Below are 17130 nucleotides of genomic sequence, written 5' to 3' on the forward strand. Positions count from 1 at the left end.
ATCTAACTGACAGAAGGGTATGGAAAGAGCTGCTCTCAAGGTAAAGGGGGATGAAGGCTGATGCCTTTCGAATCCTCTCTTTCCATCATTCCTCTTCTTTTCTAAGTGAATTAGGTTCATTTTTTCCTCAAAAAGTTGATCCCCCTCCCAGACTGGAACCATAGCTCCTGGAGTTCCCAGGCTCATTTCTACCACCTTTATCAAAAGGAGGGACTTCACTCTTCCACTTAGTGTCCATTCAAATAAAGGTGTCAAGCTTTCATGATTAGCAGTCCCCACTGGATTAATAGGTTAATGGTACCAAGAAACAAGAGTTCTTCAGGAGAAACAGAGTACTATTCTAAGAAGGAGGAAGGCAGGTTAGATATAGGCACTGCAGATGTCTACATTATAGATAATTTCTGTTTTCTTCTTTTTATCTTATGAGTGTTTTCTCCTTTCTCACTGTGATCCCAAGGGCATCATGCCATTCCAGATCTAGAATTCCACCTTCCCTATTACTTTGCTGGTGCATCTCAGAGACTACCTGTGAAATGGAAAAGTACAGTGATCAAGTCATTAGATGTTCAAGGCAAACTTGCCTGCGAGAGTTCTTCTTGGGGTCAGGGTAGAATGAAAGGAAAGCCGAGGTTCATGCTGGGAAGGGTAAACTGTTCGAGTAGGTCTGGCTGGGGCTTGCGAGAACAGGGAGTAATGGGGGAACACCTAGGCTTTGAAAACAGAGCTGGACCTACTGCTGACTTGTTGAATGACCTTGGGTGATTTCCTTTCTCTTCAGTGGGCTTCATATTCATTCTAAATATGAAGAATTTGATCTTAATGGGGCCCAAGGGCCAGCCAGCCCTGCTTCTTGGTGAGAAAGTGAGATAGCTCTTGGGGCTCTCAGAGATGGTGTAACACTACCTGCCATCTCTCCCTGTTAATAATCCTTGAGGAAAGGCACAAGATCCCTCCCAGGATGGAGGTAGATATTTCCTGGTAGAACTAAAAAACCTAGGTCTTGCCCCTTGTGAAACCACAGACCCGCCCTTGGCACCAGGCCAAGCTGGGGCTGCATAAAACAGAGCTTGACCTCAGCTCTTAGCCATACACCTTCCTGACAACATGAGGTCCCAAAGCTTCTTGGTCCTGGTGGCGGTGCTCCTCGTCCTTGGGACACTGGCAGCCGAGGCAGCTGTTGTAAAAGGTGAGTGGCCCAGACAGGGCTGGGTTGAAGGAGAGGCTGCTGGGGGCAGCCTGGGTCCTTAGAGGGAGCACTTCTGGAGCAGCAAGCTGGGCCAGAGCCCAGACTTCAGCCTGGACAGCAGGTTTCCAGTGTATCCAGAGAAGTAGGAAGTTGCCCAGTGGACTCCACATGCTTTCCACCCCAGGACTGAGATATCAGTGCTATTTGTGGAAGAAACATGGTGATGTAGACTTGGCCTCAAGTGTTGGTACTTGGACAGAACGTTTGGTGAAGTGAGGCGTCCCCTGAAGCTGGGCCGTTAGTATGGAGTCTGTCCCCTGCCTGTCTGCCCTGTAAAATCACCTAAGTCATCAGTCCTTGAATAGGAAGTTAGGGACTATCAGGGACTCAGAAATAATGTAGTTTGAAGACTCTTATTTTCCTAAGGAGGACATTGAGTTCTAGAGAGGGGTGAGGAATTGTCAAGGCAATCTCCAGGACCAGGTTGGAGCTTGGGTCTCCTGGCAGGTGTCTCATGGCTCTTTCCCTCCACTCAGTTCCCTCAAAGATGACAATGTGTCCTTGTCACCTTTGGAAGTCACTCCAGTCTGGAATCTCCTCATGGGAGTCCCAGGACCCAGAATGGAGAGAGGGGAGAAGTGGACCCATAGACCCTTTCCCCAAGGCCCAGGAAAAGCCTTCCAAGAGCGCAGACCTCAGCTAGCGCTGTTGACTCTCCTCTACCATGAGTCCCTGTCTGAGGGACACTGCAGTGAGCCGTGGCTGGACTTGGAGGAAAGACTAGATAGTTGAACCAGGCACCTGGTCTAAATGTGAGGATATTTCTTCTTTCAACAGGTCGTCCTAAAGGTCAGGGTGTTTATAAAGGCAGAGGTCCGGTCAAAGGTCAAGATCCAGTCGAAGGTCAAGATCCAGTCAAAGGACAAGATCCAGTTAAGGGACAAAACCTAATGGAACTCTACACTAATCCTGGTTTTTGCCCCAAGATGCTGGTTGAGTGGGACGATCCAAATCTCCCTAAGCAGTGTGTGAAGGATTCCGATTGTCCATGGCCCTACAAGTGCTGTCCGATGCGCCTTGGCGGGTGGCGGTGCTCCCCAGCTGAGGTGAGAACTGGGTGGAGGGAGAGGTGACCCCTGAGGGCACAGGGAGGCTGAGTGGTGGGGAAGGATCCCAGATTGGTGGGGAAGAGGATAGAGGGAGGTGATGGAGAGACTGAGGGGATTCAGAGGCTCTAACTTGGGTCCTGAGAAGGGTGACATGTAGACTCAGCCCTGCCCCGCACTGCCTCTGAGTGCTCTGACCTGCCGAATCACATCTCTGATTCTCTCTTCTTCTACCAGATGGAGTCTATTCTTGCTGCACGTTGAAGTCCCCAGGGAAGCAGGCCCTGGTGCCGGCAGCGCTAACCTCTCCTACATTACTCCTCTTCCTCTCATCCAGGATGCCCAAGCCTAGACTGCCTCTCTCATGGACTTTCCAATAAAAAACCACTTTCAGATTCATTTGTTTCTGGCTCCTATGACTTTTGGGCTCTTAGAAGCTCTGGGGAGATGGGTGTGGTGTTGGGACTTCCGGTCCCTGGAAGAGGGACCCGTTGGAAGCTGAAGGAGAGCCCGGGCTGGAACGAGAGGCCCATTCCTGGCGATCACTCTAGAAATCCAATAATCAACCCAAGAACTGCAGTCTCCGTTTCACTAGGAAATGGGAACATTTTGCCTTAGGCTGCAGACCAGGCAAATAAAACCCAAAAAGTTGTGTAAATTTCAGGCAGTTCCTTTCCTTCATCATTGATCCCCTACTTGTGACCTGGCTGTGATCAGCCCCGTCAGTGCGACCAGTGAACCTTCATGCCTCCACCTGTAGCTCCCTCCTTCCTTTCATGTTTCCCAGGGATCTGTATCCTTCCAAGAAGACAGATGCTGGAAAATCCTTGCTAGTGAAGCATTTCACCTGTTCGTGCCTGAGATGCCTCCAGTAACACATAGTTCCTTTGGGTTAAGCAATCTCCCCTCCCAGCTTTCTATTTTAAGATGTGAATGAGGAGGCAAGACACATTAAGTCCTTGACTCTTTCTTGTGATTGCTGAATACTGTTCTCTGGAGACATGCACACTGGGATAGAGCAGACTCCGGGAGTGAAGAAAGAGGAAGGTTTTGTGAGGCGAACTTGAATGACCTCGCGGCTCTGCCGTTGGCTCCCCTGCCCTACTGCCCTTGTGCAGTGAAGTTCTCAGGGAAGGCCAAAGCCAAGGAGGGGGAGCATTTTGGGTTGAGAGGGGTGGGAAGGACACAGGTTTGGGAGTCAGGAGACCGGAGTTCCAGCCCCAGCCTCCTCTCCACTTGCTGGTTGACCTCAGACAAATCTTTCTCCCCCTCTGAGCCTCAGTAGTCTATCCAACTTGAGGAGGGTTGGATGAAAGTATTCTGGAAGTACAGTTCAGCCCTGATTTTCTGGCCCTGAAACACTTCTTTTGTGTGTGTACGTGTGTGTGTGCGTGTGTGTGTATGTGTGTGTGTATGCACGTGCACGCGCGTGTGTGTGTGTGTGTGTGTGAGTTGGGCTCCTGCTGTGAGTGAAGGTTGGGGGACAGAGGCTTGGAGTGAGAGAACTGAGGGCACAGTGTCCCTTAGTCCCTCTTCCAGGAGCTACAAGCCAGGGGTCCCCTCTCATTCTCCAAGGGATTGGCTGGACTGTGCATTCTGTATGTAGGCAAAAGCAGTGTCTGAACTTCTGGCCTGACAAATACATAATATACCATTGGTGGTTAAGAATCATTTCTGTATTTCAGTGTTTTCTCTGTTCCAGATCTTATAATAAGTATATTATATGCATTGTCTTATCTTTTTTCTCATTAGCCCTCTCTCAGACAGGTAGTATATACATCTTTACTTTTATTAAAAGATTGAAGCCATGAAAGTTTCGCTAAACACCCAAAGACACACAGTTAGTAAGTGATGATAAATCCTATTTTTATTATAAACTGGCACTAACTAGAAAATGGAAAAGGAAAATATTCCCACTTATAATATCAACACAATTAAACCACTCAATAAATCAACATGAGAAGCAGGCAGAACTTTAAAAGAGAAACCTAAACAAGTGTTCATGTTGCACAGAAAAAGTTCTTGAATAAATAATTAGTGTGTTCCTGAATGTTTAGATTCTCTATAGTGAAGAGAGCAATATTTACCCTTTCAGTGTTGTCCCCCTACCCCCGCTTTATTGAGGTAAAATTGACATATAACATTGTATACGTTTAAGTTGTACAGTGTGATGACTTGATACATGCATACACGGCAAAATGTTTACCACAATGAAAATAGTTACCAAATCCTTCACCTCACATAACAACCATTTTGCCAGTGGTTGTTACGGTGAGAACATTAAAGCTCTCCTTTCATACCAGCTTTCCAGGATACAATAGTTTTGACACTGCACAGCTTCCATGATTTTGGCACCAGATTAACAAAACGATCCAAGCAAGGGGTAAGAGACAACAAAAAGACTGTGGGTAGATGAACTTTCCCCTTTTGCTTTATATCATTTTATAGGGAGAAATTTAGGGAGAAATCACTTTCCTAATTTCACTCAGCAAGTCAGGGCCACCAAGATCTGGTTCCCTGTCTCCTAGACCAGTGTTCATCCTACCTTTCAATGAAACTGGCTGATCTGATTAAATTGTTGCAAATAGTGGGGGGATGGGTAGAGCTCAGCAGCAGAGCGAGTGCTCAGCATACATGAGGTGCTGGATTCAATTCCCAGTACTTCCATTAAAAAATAATAATAATAAATTTAAAAATACATAAATAAATAAAACTATACAAATTATATTTTATAACGTTATTGCAAATGTACATTTCTGTGATTCCAGCTGATACCTGATCATTTTTCTCCTGACACCTGGAGCCCCACTAGTATTTTTCAATCATTTATAGTGTCAAGAGGAGTTATTTATTCAGAGAAATAAGGGGGTTCACAAAATGATGAGGGCCCATTTTGACTTTGGACCAAGAATCCACTGGTTCCATGTCCGCATTTGGGCCAGGTTCTGCCCACCTAGAAGGCTGTATCTGGGCAGGGAAGAGTTTCATCCCCATTCTTTTCATCCCCATTCAGACATCAGGCCTCAGATTCCTTCCAGGTGCCCTCTGTTGTCTGATTTCCTCCTGGATTTCAGAAGCAGGCAATCCTGTGTCATCAGTCAAACCTCCATTCCAATCCCCTTAGACTCGGAGTTCCGCACACTCTCCGAACCTCACCAACAATACCTGTAAAAGAGAAGGCCAGAGCAAGTGGAGGTTTCTGAGCCCTTTGCACTAAAACTCCAACTAACCTAGAACTCCGTAGAGGCACATCTGTCTATGTGAGTAACTCTGGGGGGAAAGTCAGGAGGGTAAGAAAGTCAATTTGTGACTTCCAGGCACCATGAAGGTCACACACAAAAAACGTCGTTTGACATCCTCACAGTAGCTTGGTGAGAAGAACAAGTATTAGACACTCAGTGCCCATGGAAAGACCCACATTCCTGCTCACAAACTTCCCCCCGCTGAGCCTAGCATCCACCGACCTCAAGCGCCTCTCCGAGGTTGCGAGCCCTCGACTCCTCTTTGACTGGTCATGGCCATCTCTGAGGCAGAACAGTTGAGCGGTGGCTGCAAAGATTATGAGAAACTCTAAGGACTTCTTATGCCCTATCTAGAAGAGGAACACGGAGACTCTTTTCCCGTCAGGCATGTGTGTCATCCCTTTAGGGGTGCCAGTCCGAGGGGGTAAAAACATGCACTCATGTTTATCAGCTCTTGGCAGTTTCCCTGATCACACAGCCTTCCATCTCTTTAGAACAAACAGTACACTTTGAGATTATCATGAACCACTCTTTACATTAAACATGAAAAATGCGAGGCCCAGAGGGGACAATAAAGAGTTTCCCAAAGTCACAGAATGCGTCACCGCAATGCTTAGATCCAAAACCAAGATGTAGAGCTAACTTTTTTTTTAATTGAAAGATAGTTAGTTTACAATGTTTTTACACTTTCTGGTGTATAGCAGAGTGATTCAGCTATATATATATATAGTGTTTGTTTTCATATTCTTTTTCATTATAGGCTATTACAAGGTATTGAATGTAGTCTGCTATGCTATACAGTAAGAACTTGTTATTTATCTATTTGATTTATAGTAGTTAGTATCTACAAATCCCAAACTCCCAACTTATCCCTCCCCACTCCCATTCCTTTCTGGTAACCATAAGTTTGTTTTTTATGTCTGTGAGTCTGTTTCTGTTTTGTACATAAGTTCATTTGTGTCACTTTTTTATATTCCACATATAGGTAATATCATATGGCATTTTTCTTTCTCTTTCTGGCTTCCTTGAATGATGATTTCCAGGTCCACCCATGTTGCTGCAAATGGCATTATTTTATTCTTTTTATGGCTGAGTAGTATTCCATTATATATATAAATACCACAACTTTAACCAATCATCTGCCGATGGACATTTAAGTTGCTTCTGTATCTTGGCTATTATAAATAGTGCTGCTATGAGCACTGGGGGACGTGTATCTTTTTGAATTAGAGTTTTCTCTGGGTAAGTGCCCAGGAATGGGATTGCTAGATCATATGGTAAGTCTGTTTTTAGTTTTTTAAGGAATCTCCATACAGTTTTCCATATTGGCTGCACCAAACTACATTCCCACCAACAGTGTAGGAGGGTTCCCTTTTCTCCACACCCTCTCCTAGAGCTAACTTCTTGGTAAGGTTGCATTGACAGTTTTACAAGGTCTGGACCATGAAGGGTGGTCCCTAAGATGAGATCAATGTTCTTGAGTGATGGAGCAGCACAAGAAAATGTGTCAATGGAAAAGTACGATAAATTGGGGAAGATGGTGCTGGTGGAAGCAATTTGGCCAAGATGATCTACAAATCTGTCAAGTTCATTTTTCAACAGGATCTTTAGCACCTACTCACTTTTTCTTTTCAATAATCTCAACTCTCTGTGTTTTCTACTTTTATCTCAATATTCACAACAATGGCTCTGTATAGTATTTGCCTTTCTCTCTCTGACTTATTTCACCTAGCATAATGTCCTCAAGGTCCAATCATGTCACAAATGACAGATCTCCTTATTTTTTATGGCTGAGTAACATTAATATAATTATAGCAATAAAAATGAAACACTGAAATAATGACAAATCAAAATTTCAACACAAAGAACTAAAAAAAGGACAAAGTAAACCAAAGGAAAATTAAAGGAAAGTAATGCTAAAGCTAATAATAATAACAATAACAAATTGATTAAATCAAGAAATAGATCTAATTCATACAGCAAAATCTTATTTTTAAAAAATTTACCACATAATGAAACCACAAGCTACTTAACCTAGATTTTAAAAAAAGAAGGGAGCAGAAATAAAGAAAATACAGTGTAACAGTGGATATCATCATTGAAAGAGAAAAAAATGATCCTGAGGCTACTTTGCAGACCAGCTTCTTTTCTCACCGCTTTTGACTGCTGTCCTGACCCCAAGATCCTCAGGACAAGGTGGTTGTGAGAGGAATGAGGCTGCGAATGTCGTCCACATGGTTGCTGTTTGGGTGACTTTGTATCTTCCCTGGTATAGAGTCAAGCTGTTTAATTTCAAGGCTCACAGTGAATAATGTTTCAGCTTTACTAAGTGGACTGCAAACAAAGTTCATGAGATTCAGAGCAGAGACTCTTTAAGTAGCTCACCTGCCAAACCAATCAGAAAGGACCTTTCCTAACCTTGAGCTGGATCTCAGAGAGACCAGGCAGAGCTGGGGGAGAGCAGTGAAGATGCACAGAAAAAAGGCACAGTATCTTGTATTACCTTCCCTATGTCACCGTGAATGGACCAGTGTGCAGCCACCGTGGCCTGGGAAGGGTGTGGTTACCCTTAGGAACGAGAGTTTGGGTCACACCACCAGGTAAGCCACAGAGAGTAGCAATGATGGTAGCTGAGGGCAAGGAGGCTAGAACGGGGTGAGAGGAGGACTCTTAGGAGGAGCAGCTTAGCCCCAGTACCAATCGCAAGGACTGAGGCTGTTGTTTGCCCCACTGACCTCCATCCTCTATGGCTTCCTGCAGAAAGAGAGCCCCCTAGAGCTGTTCCCAAATGTGTATGGAGATGTGAATCCCCAGAACACAAGGAGATGTGTGGGTCAGACCTCCTTTAAGAAGCCATTCGCCAGCCAGCTGCGAGGAGTGTACGAGCTGATCACTGACAGCAAGTGCTTCTCAGGTACTTCCTGGTACTCGAGCTGAGATCCCACTATACCCGGGGACCCCTGGGCAGGGACAGAGTAAGGCTGTGGTTCAGGGATCCTTCCTTTTCTGCCCAAGGGAGGACCCCTCTAATGGAAAATGCTTGCTCCAGAGCTTCCCCACTGGGCTGGCAAAGATGAGGTCAGGTCAGCATGGAGATGCTCCCAGCACCCAGCCCTGCTTCCTCTCCTCTCTTTCACAGATGTTACTTTGCCATGAAACTTGCCCTCCTTTGCTTCAGTTCCTGCTCCCCTGAGAAGGCAATCTGAAAAATGTGGCTCACGGAATGATGAGAATTCAGGCTCAGGGCATTGTAAGAAGGAGAGTGTCCAGGCAGCGCGATGACAACGAGAACCACAGCTCATCAGCTGTGTGTGTGATGCAGACACTGCTGCTGTGGTCCTGGACACTCACTGTAGCCACCAACGTCTCTGATCGGGTGCTGCTGTGGATGACAATACTGCATTGCCCTGGGAAAGGCTGCCCCTTTGTCCTCACTGCTTTGGGTCACTCAGTGGAGATTTAAATGCCAGGAGGGAGCATCACATTTGCCAAGTATGTTAGCGCAGCCCTAGGTATAGGGGTAGAATAAAGTGACTCTGATTTATTCAGTTTCTGCAGTCGGAAGCCAGAATGTCTTTCATCACCTTATGAAATAGCTAAGCCTTCATTAAGAGCACTCTATTTTGGGAGCCTAAGTATTAAACAAGCCTTCTATAATCTGAGGAAAGCTCTTGAACAGCCTGCTTCCCTAGATATCCCTAACAACAACAACAAAAACAGCAGCAACAACAGCAACAAACCCTTTTATCAATTTGTACATGAGTGTTCTAGACATACCTTGGGGTTTTAAATGGACTCCATGAGAACCATCAAAAACTCATCACTTTTTAAAGTGTGAACTTTATTACCAGTATAGTTTTACAAGATGTTGCCTTTGGGGGATGCAGAGTTAAGGGCACATGGGATTTCTCTATATTATTTCCTGCTACTGCATAAGACCTATAATTATCTCCGAATAAAAAATTTAAGTTAAGAAAAAAAAAAGACTTAAATATGGACTCAAAAGGGAGGTGCCAAAACCTAAAAAGAGACTTCCACATAGTGGGCAGTCAGCAAGCATCAGATACCCACTACACACGCTCCATGAACTCCAGAGACTCTTCACATTGGCAGTTACAAAGGGCAGCATAAATGTTGCGACTTCTGAAATAGAAAGCCACACTCCCCTCATCACCATGGAAATGTCCCTGGGAAAGTGCCTTCTCTTCTCAGGCTAGATAGCAAGACACCTCTTCCATTGGTTTCTCAGAAGTAATTTCTTTGACAAGGTCATTTTTAGTGGATCATTTTTCTGCCCCTATTTCCACCCCAGGTTCTCTTCCCAGCTTTCCCACACTAGATGATACTTGTCTTCCCTCGTCTGCAACTTAGTGTTTTTAAACACAAGGACACTCATTCTTCAATAATACCTGCCCCCACAGTTGTTTACCCCTGACTCACAATAAAGCACCCTACTGCTGCCTCCGGGCCAGATGATGTCACATCTCATCCAGCCAACATTGCCACAGCCTTGGCCATCCCTTCCACTTCTCTCCCTGGAAGTGAGAAGCTGCAGCCATTGGCTGCCGGGAGAAATTCTCACTTCTTCCTTCTCTGAGTCTGCTTCTTACCATCACTAGTCCTCACATCCATGACAGCGTTTGTGCACATGTTCTTAAAACAAGCACTCACACACATGTAGTGGCCGCAAAGAAGGAAGAGGGAGCAGACATCTGGACTTCCCAGCTTCTGTAGGGGACATGGCCTTGGCCTCCTACTCCCAAGACTGTGTGGTTGGATGCACTTTCTTTACAGTAAGGGTATATATATGCTTAAAAGTCAAGACACGGGAGTTGTCTAAACCATTCTGAGCACTCTGAGCTGCTATGCACTCTCCTCTGCATTCTGTGTTCTGGTCCCAGCCTCTGGCCTAGAGTTTAAACAGCTGTTAAAAGGAAGGGGACTGGACTGGAGGACTTCCAGGGCCTCTCAGCTGATATTCACTAAAGGACCGACTGCCTCATCAAGGCAGGAACCACACCGCATGGAGGGGTGAGGTGAGACGGTGATCATGGGAGAGATGAGAAGTCCTAAGGCTGCATGATGTTAGTGAAACCACCCAGAGATGCTCACTTGAGGTGCCCAGACAGGCCAGTGCAGCCAAAAAATAATTGTTAACTAGGGACAGCTCAACGCTGCCATGCTCCTCCCAGAGACGTCGTGTTCTCCAACTGAGGAGTTTTATTTTTGCTGAGATGAAGCCCTGACGTCTTATCTGAAGGTTCTGTGTGCACCTTGGGGTCACTGATAATCTTGGGACGTTCTCTGGCCACTTCTTAGGCTCTCCTTGTCCAGAACCCTCTCGGATGTGGAGGCTCTATTCTCGCCATGTGCGTCCGTTCCCAGGAGTCCAGTGTGACAAGGGTCATGCACAAGCACCAGGTGCTTTTCAGTTTGTCCCAGAAGCTTTGAACCACATTCCACTGAATTTGGAGTTGGAGCCCCTTTTGACATCATCCAGACAAACACCCTTATCTAGAAGACAAGAAATCTGAAGTCGAGGGGAGCCATCAAAGTCCACACTAGAGGTCAAAGGCAGAGTTGGGGCCGGCAACCACCTGTCCTGACATTATGGTTGTTGTTTTTTCTCTATCTCTCTTTCTATAGGGTGTTGAATAAGGCAGGAGGACTAGTAACCCTTCAAAAAAAGACCTGTTGATCTACTCATCTTACCTGCACCAGAAATCAAATTCGTAGCAGAAATTCCAGGGTAACAGAATTTCTCAAGCCAAAGTGTAGAATCAAAGAGAATGTAGATTCGGGGAGAAGATGAGAAGAAGGCAGCTATAAACTGAAGCACCACAATCTGCCAAGTCAGCCATTATCATGCATGTCCTGCATCATTTTGGTGTCCTCTCAATGATCTTTCGGCTCCTCTCTTGCCAATTTACTCCTCACCAGGAAAGACACCTTTGCTTAGAATCTTGGAGTCTTTCTCAAACAAGATGGGTCCTAAGACACCAAGCCATCCATTTCACAATAACTGAGACAGAGACCAGTGGTGGTGGAAATTGCCCAAAGTCAATCAATGGTGGGAAACCAGTCTTGTGGGGGGAAAAAGGGGATTGTGTTTACTTTAGTTTGCATTTCTTTAATTACAGGTGAAGTTTTATTTATTTTCATATACGTATTAGCCACTTGCGTTACTTTTTCTGCAATCCATATATCCGTGGCCCATGTTCGTGTTTCAATTAGGTGATCTATTTTCTTTACTGTGTTGTAAAGGTCTTTCAATATATTATAGAATATATAGTCTTCTCATTTGTGTTTACTCAAGTTTTTCCAATTTCTAATTATTTTTCCTACTGTTTGATTTTGCCCTACAAAAGCTTTTCACTTGTATGTGGTTAACTGTTGTCAATTGACTCTCAGAAAAATCATCCCCAAATCCATATTGTGTAAAACTTCAGTTACGTATTCTTTGAGTATTTTATGTTTAAATCTTTGATCATTTAAAGCTTATTTTAAGATAATGGGTGGGACAGAAATCCAGTATTTCCCCCTGAATTGCTGAAAATCTGTCTCAATACCATTTACTGAATTATCTAACATTTCTCTGGTGATGTTGAATTCTGCCTTTATCATTTATAAATTCCCATAGGCACTGAGTTTCTCTTTTCTTCAGTTACATTGTCTATAGTCCCTCGCCATTACTGTGTGTTCTAATTATGTTGATATATTTTTATGACAACTTTAGTGGCATTGAAATTGGTCGTTAGGCTTATTGTGGTGATCATTTTGCGGGGTATATAAATAATCATCATGTTGTACATCTGATGCTAATGTAATGTTATATATCATATCTCCATTTAAAATTAAATTTTAAAACTAAAATGAAATTTCTGACAGTGTCTAGCAGAGGGGAAAAAAAGTGTCATTGTGTAACTCTTTCTCCCATGATAATTTATCAGCAGTATTTTCCTGGCAAATCCCAAATGCGGACTTCACCAGGTGGTGTTTAGAATAATTTAAAATCATTTACAAACCCCAACTATTGGTTATTTTATTGCAATGACATCAAATTTATAGTAAAAGAAATATTGCATCCATTTTTGTGAATGGGATCTTATCTTTTACTATATTTTCTCACTGTTATTGATTGTAGGAAAGTTATTTGATTTGTGGTAGAAAGTAATTTATTATATAATATGGCCTGGAGAGTACCAGAAAAGAAGGAAACACACTGGGGTCATTCTAGAAGCCTTTCTCTCAAAGGTAAATTGCACAAAAAATCAAAAGTGTAATAAAATAAAGATAGCCTTTAAAAGTAGAGTTAGAAAATTTTAAACAGTTTTATGGGATGGACTTAACACCTGAAGTAGAGTGAGACATGACTTGTCTCTTCATAAACAGGCTTCAACTTCAGAGATATAGTGTACAGCAATTTTTTTGTAATAACTTTAAATAGAGTAGCAATATTAAAAATATTGCATCACTATGCTGTACATCTGAAATTAATATAATATTGTAAATCAACTATGCTTCAATAAAAATTTTAAAAAATAAATAAAATGAACAGGTTTCAACTTGAAATAGGGCCCTTATTACAAAAAAAATTAGTTGCAAAGGGAAATTACAATTAGAAGAGTTTCAAACGCATTCCTGAGATGCTCAATGGATTCTAAAAAAGTAAGAAAACTAAAAATCAAATCAAATTCCTAATTTAAAAAAAGACTTTTAAAATAAAACAAGGGAGAGTGGGTATAGTTCAGTGGTAGAACCCATGCACAAGGTCTTGGGTCCCATTAAAAATAAATAAATAAATAAATAAATAAATAAATAAATAAATAAATAAATAAATAAATAAATGCAAAAAAAAAAAAATTAAATAACACCAAGAGCTGAAGTTCTTCTGCTGAGAATCTAGAATCTGTGCATTAGGACCTTTAGGTATTGTGAGCAGAAGAGCCACTGGAAGAACCGCTATTTCACAAAGGCTAAGACTCAGAAGGACAGCTGACTACCATCTGCTTGATGATGCTGCTTTCAGGGAGGACTCAACACCCAATCACGTCCTTTCTGTCCTTAAATGTCCCCAAGGGAATTGTCCTTGATGAATACAAATACTGGCCCCATATGTCTAACCCAGGATATTTTACCTTTGACATTATTAACATTTGAGGCCAGATACTTCTTTTTTTTGTGGGGATTGGGGCTTTCCTGTGCATCATAGGACGTTTGGCAGCATTCCTGCCCTCCCCTGACTAGATCATCCCCCTAAGCTGTGACAAAACGTCTCCAGGCATTGCCCAATGTCCTCAATGGGGCAAAATCACTGTGATTGAGAACCACTGGTCTCTCCCAGCCCCATTACCCCAGAACACTGGCTCCCTCGAAGTACAAAACACACTCAAACACCAGAAAATTTCCAACAAGCTTAAGTCCCTTCCCACGTGCCAGCCTGTAACTATTACTTTAGGAAGGTCTTCATAGGACAGTCTCCTCCTCTGTCTTTCTTGATCTTCCTGTTAAGTCGTGTGACTCCATCAGCATCACACTCAGTTTTCAGGCTCCACTAACTTGTCAGCTGATGGTTCTATTTCTTCTCAAAATTCCCTGTGGTGTAAATTGCTCCACAATCTTATCCAACCATTTGGGCCTCTTTGCAGAGGTAGTTTTTGAGGTCCGTCTTTGAGATTTGCTCCGACCCCACGAGGTTCTTCTTAGTTTTCTTTTTCTGTGAATCTGCCTGGGAATTGAATCCTCCAGATTTAAAGGTAAACTAGTTAGCCTGTAGTTGGGTTTTTCGCTCTCCCAGAACTGCCAGTTTCCTCTTAATTGCTTACCACCAAAATCTCCATTTTTTAAGAGTTTCTCTCAGCTTGAACTTTCTTAGACTCTGTTTCCAAAAAAAGTCAGTTCCTTCAGGGAGAGTTTTAGGGTTCTCTATTGTTGAAGAATGCCTCTTAACCTGGGCAAAATCTCTGAGCTAATGTCTACAGAGCTAAGTCGGAGATGGTGGTCCACTTCTCTGGAGGTGACACCTCTGTTTTACGAGCAGGATTCGGTCCATGGGCAGTAGCCTCTGGTCTTTTGGGCATGCATTTTCTGACATGAAAATCCCACCCTATGAATGAGCCATGCCAAGGGCTGCTGTGGCCTCAGCATTCTTGACCTTCAGACCCTGGGGTAGAGCCTCAATCCTACAAGTGGAGTTCACGTGGTTGAATGGAGCTGCTTACCTCTTGGCCACACTCACCTGGAATTTAGCTTCCGAAACACAGAGCTGAGGCGGAGGGAGTTTGAGATATGCTGGCAGCCTATCGCTCCTGGGGCAACATCATAACCTTAGACAGGGAGCTGGGAGAAGTGGGAGGCCCCACTTCTTAGCTCTGTGCGCCCAGAGTGGAGCTTCCATCATGCTGAGCTGGGAGGTGGTCAGTAGGGGGAGGATTGTGGCTCAAGTACCATTGACTCTGTTTCTACAAGGTTTTTTTTTTGGTAGATGTTCTTTCATTCCCCACCTCCCAGGACTCCAAGACTCATTTAGCATCTCTTGTAGTTCATGTCTAATAATGAAGAAATCCTTCAGTTTTTGTTTTTCTGAGAGTGTCTTAATGTCTTCTTCATTTTTCAAGGGTAGTTTTGCTGGGTATAGAATTCTTGGAGACCAGTACTACTCCACATACAAGTGGTAGAGAGGAGTGGCCTTTGCTGTACTAGCTGATCCAAACTATCGCCCTGGTGAAAGCCCCTGTCATCCATTCTACTCTTGTATGTCTTAATGTGGGGCTGCTACTTTGTCCTAACTATTTCTTCCTCCACAGTCTTAAGGAAGTTTCTGCAGGAGCTTTCAACTATGATTTCTCTCATCTTTTTGTCCTATATTAAATCACCTGGGTCTAGCACTTTGTGGGGCTAGGGCAGAAAATTTTTGGACAAATTTCTGTATTTCTTTCATGATAATGGGTATAGTTTAGGTTTTCTCTCTATTCTTAAAACAACTAAGGTAATTGATTTTGTTACATTTTCTATGTTGTTAAATAATTTTGCTTGGAATTGAGCAAAACACTTTAAACCTCCTGTCTTTTTTTTTTCTTTGAGTATATTATTTTCCCATTCTCATATTAAATTTTATGCATTTTAATATTCTCTTTCTTTTTCTTGATTTTTCCAGGAGGAGCTTTTCCTTCCCATATTAAGATACCATATCTAGGATTTATTGACCAATCATTCACAAACTGAATTCAACAATATATTAAAAGGATTGTACACCATGATTAAATGTGATCTATTCCAGGGATGCAAGGATAGTTCAATATCTGCAAATCAATCAATATGATATACCAATTACTAAAATAAAAGATAAAAATTATATGATCATCTCAGTAGATGCAGAAAAAGCATTTGACAAAATTCAGCATCCATTTATGATAAACACTCTCAACACACTGGGTGTTGAGGTACATTTCCTCTATTTATTCCTTGTTGGAATAATGACCGTATATGACAAACACACAGCTAGTATTATACCCAGTGGTGAAAAGCTGAAAGCTTTTCCTCTAAGATCAGAAATAAGACAAGGATGCCCACTCTCACCACTTTCATTCAACATAGGACTGAAAACCCTGGCCAGAACAGTTAGGCAAGAAAAAGAAATAAAAGGCATCCAAATCAGAAAGGAAAAAATAAAGCTGTCACTATTTACAGATGACATGATGTTACATATAGTAAACCCTAAAGACTCCAGTAGCATTACATATACCAGCCAAGATATGGAAACAACTTACGTGCCCACCAGTGGATGAATGGATAAAGAAGATGTGGTTTATATACAATGGAATATTATTCAGCCATAAAAAAGAAGGAAATCCTGCCACTGGTGGCAACATGGATGGACATAGAGTGTATGATGTTAAGTGAAATGAATTAGACAGAGAAAGACAAATACCATATGATTTCACTTATATGTGGAATCTAAAACAAAACAAAAACAAAGTCATAGATGCAGAGAACAGATCAGTGGTTACCAGAGGGGAAGTTGGTTGAGGGGAGGGTAAAATGGGTGAAGGGGATCAATTGTATGGTGATGGATGCTAACTAGACTTATGGTGGTGATTCCTTTGTAGTGTACACAATTATCAAATTATAATTTATATAATGCTAAAATTTTAAGTTTTTCTATATAACAAATTTGCCTCAATAAAAAAACAATTTTCATATGCAGCTTAACTCTGAATTTTTTTAAACTGTCTTTACTTAGAAGAAAGACCATAGAATATAATTCCTTTCTTAAAAAAAAAAGAAGAGAGGAAGGGCAGGGGAATTATAGGAAGAGCTGGAAAGAAGACAGAGCAGAGTGAAAGAAAGAAAGAAGGGAAGGAAAGAAGGAGGGAGGGAGAGAGAAAAGGGCATTTGCAGTGCTGTGGAAAACCAACTAAATAAGACCTGTTGTTCTTTTTGTAAAATGCCAAAATTTGCAGCAAATATCGCTAATAAATTTTTTTTCAAAGAGAGAGGAAGGGGAGGGAAGATGGGAGAAAGAGAGGGTAGGGAGGAAAGGAAGGCAGGCGAGGAGTCAGTGGACAGAGTTGCTGCTCCAGGAGCCATGTTTTTT

The 17130-nt window shown here is 42.7% G+C and overlaps 1 protein-coding gene and 1 long non-coding RNA gene across 2 annotated transcripts; one reads left to right on the forward strand and one right to left on the reverse strand.

Annotated features, from left to right (window-relative positions):
• Positions 1-1104: 1104 nt before the first annotated feature.
• Positions 1105-2612, forward strand: PI3 (peptidase inhibitor 3). Its single transcript, XM_031687584.2, has 3 exons — positions 1105-1186; positions 2024-2292; positions 2530-2612. The coding sequence occupies exons 1-3, from the start codon at positions 1105-1107 to the stop codon at positions 2554-2556; spliced, it is 378 nt and encodes a 125-aa protein (XP_031543444.1). The 3' UTR covers positions 2557-2612.
• Positions 2613-5163: 2551 nt separating this feature from the next.
• On the reverse strand, positions 5164-7766 carry LOC140687299 (uncharacterized). Its single transcript, XR_012061499.1, has 3 exons — positions 7689-7766; positions 5757-5841; positions 5164-5457 (listed from the first exon to the last, which is right to left on the reverse strand). It is a non-coding gene; the product is annotated as an uncharacterized lncRNA (long non-coding RNA).
• Between the last annotated feature and the right edge of the window lie 9364 nt (positions 7767-17130).

Source organism: Vicugna pacos, chromosome 19, assembly GCF_048564905.1.
Source record: "Vicugna pacos chromosome 19, VicPac4, whole genome shotgun sequence".
Taxonomy (NCBI): Eukaryota; Metazoa; Chordata; class Mammalia; order Artiodactyla; family Camelidae; genus Vicugna; species Vicugna pacos.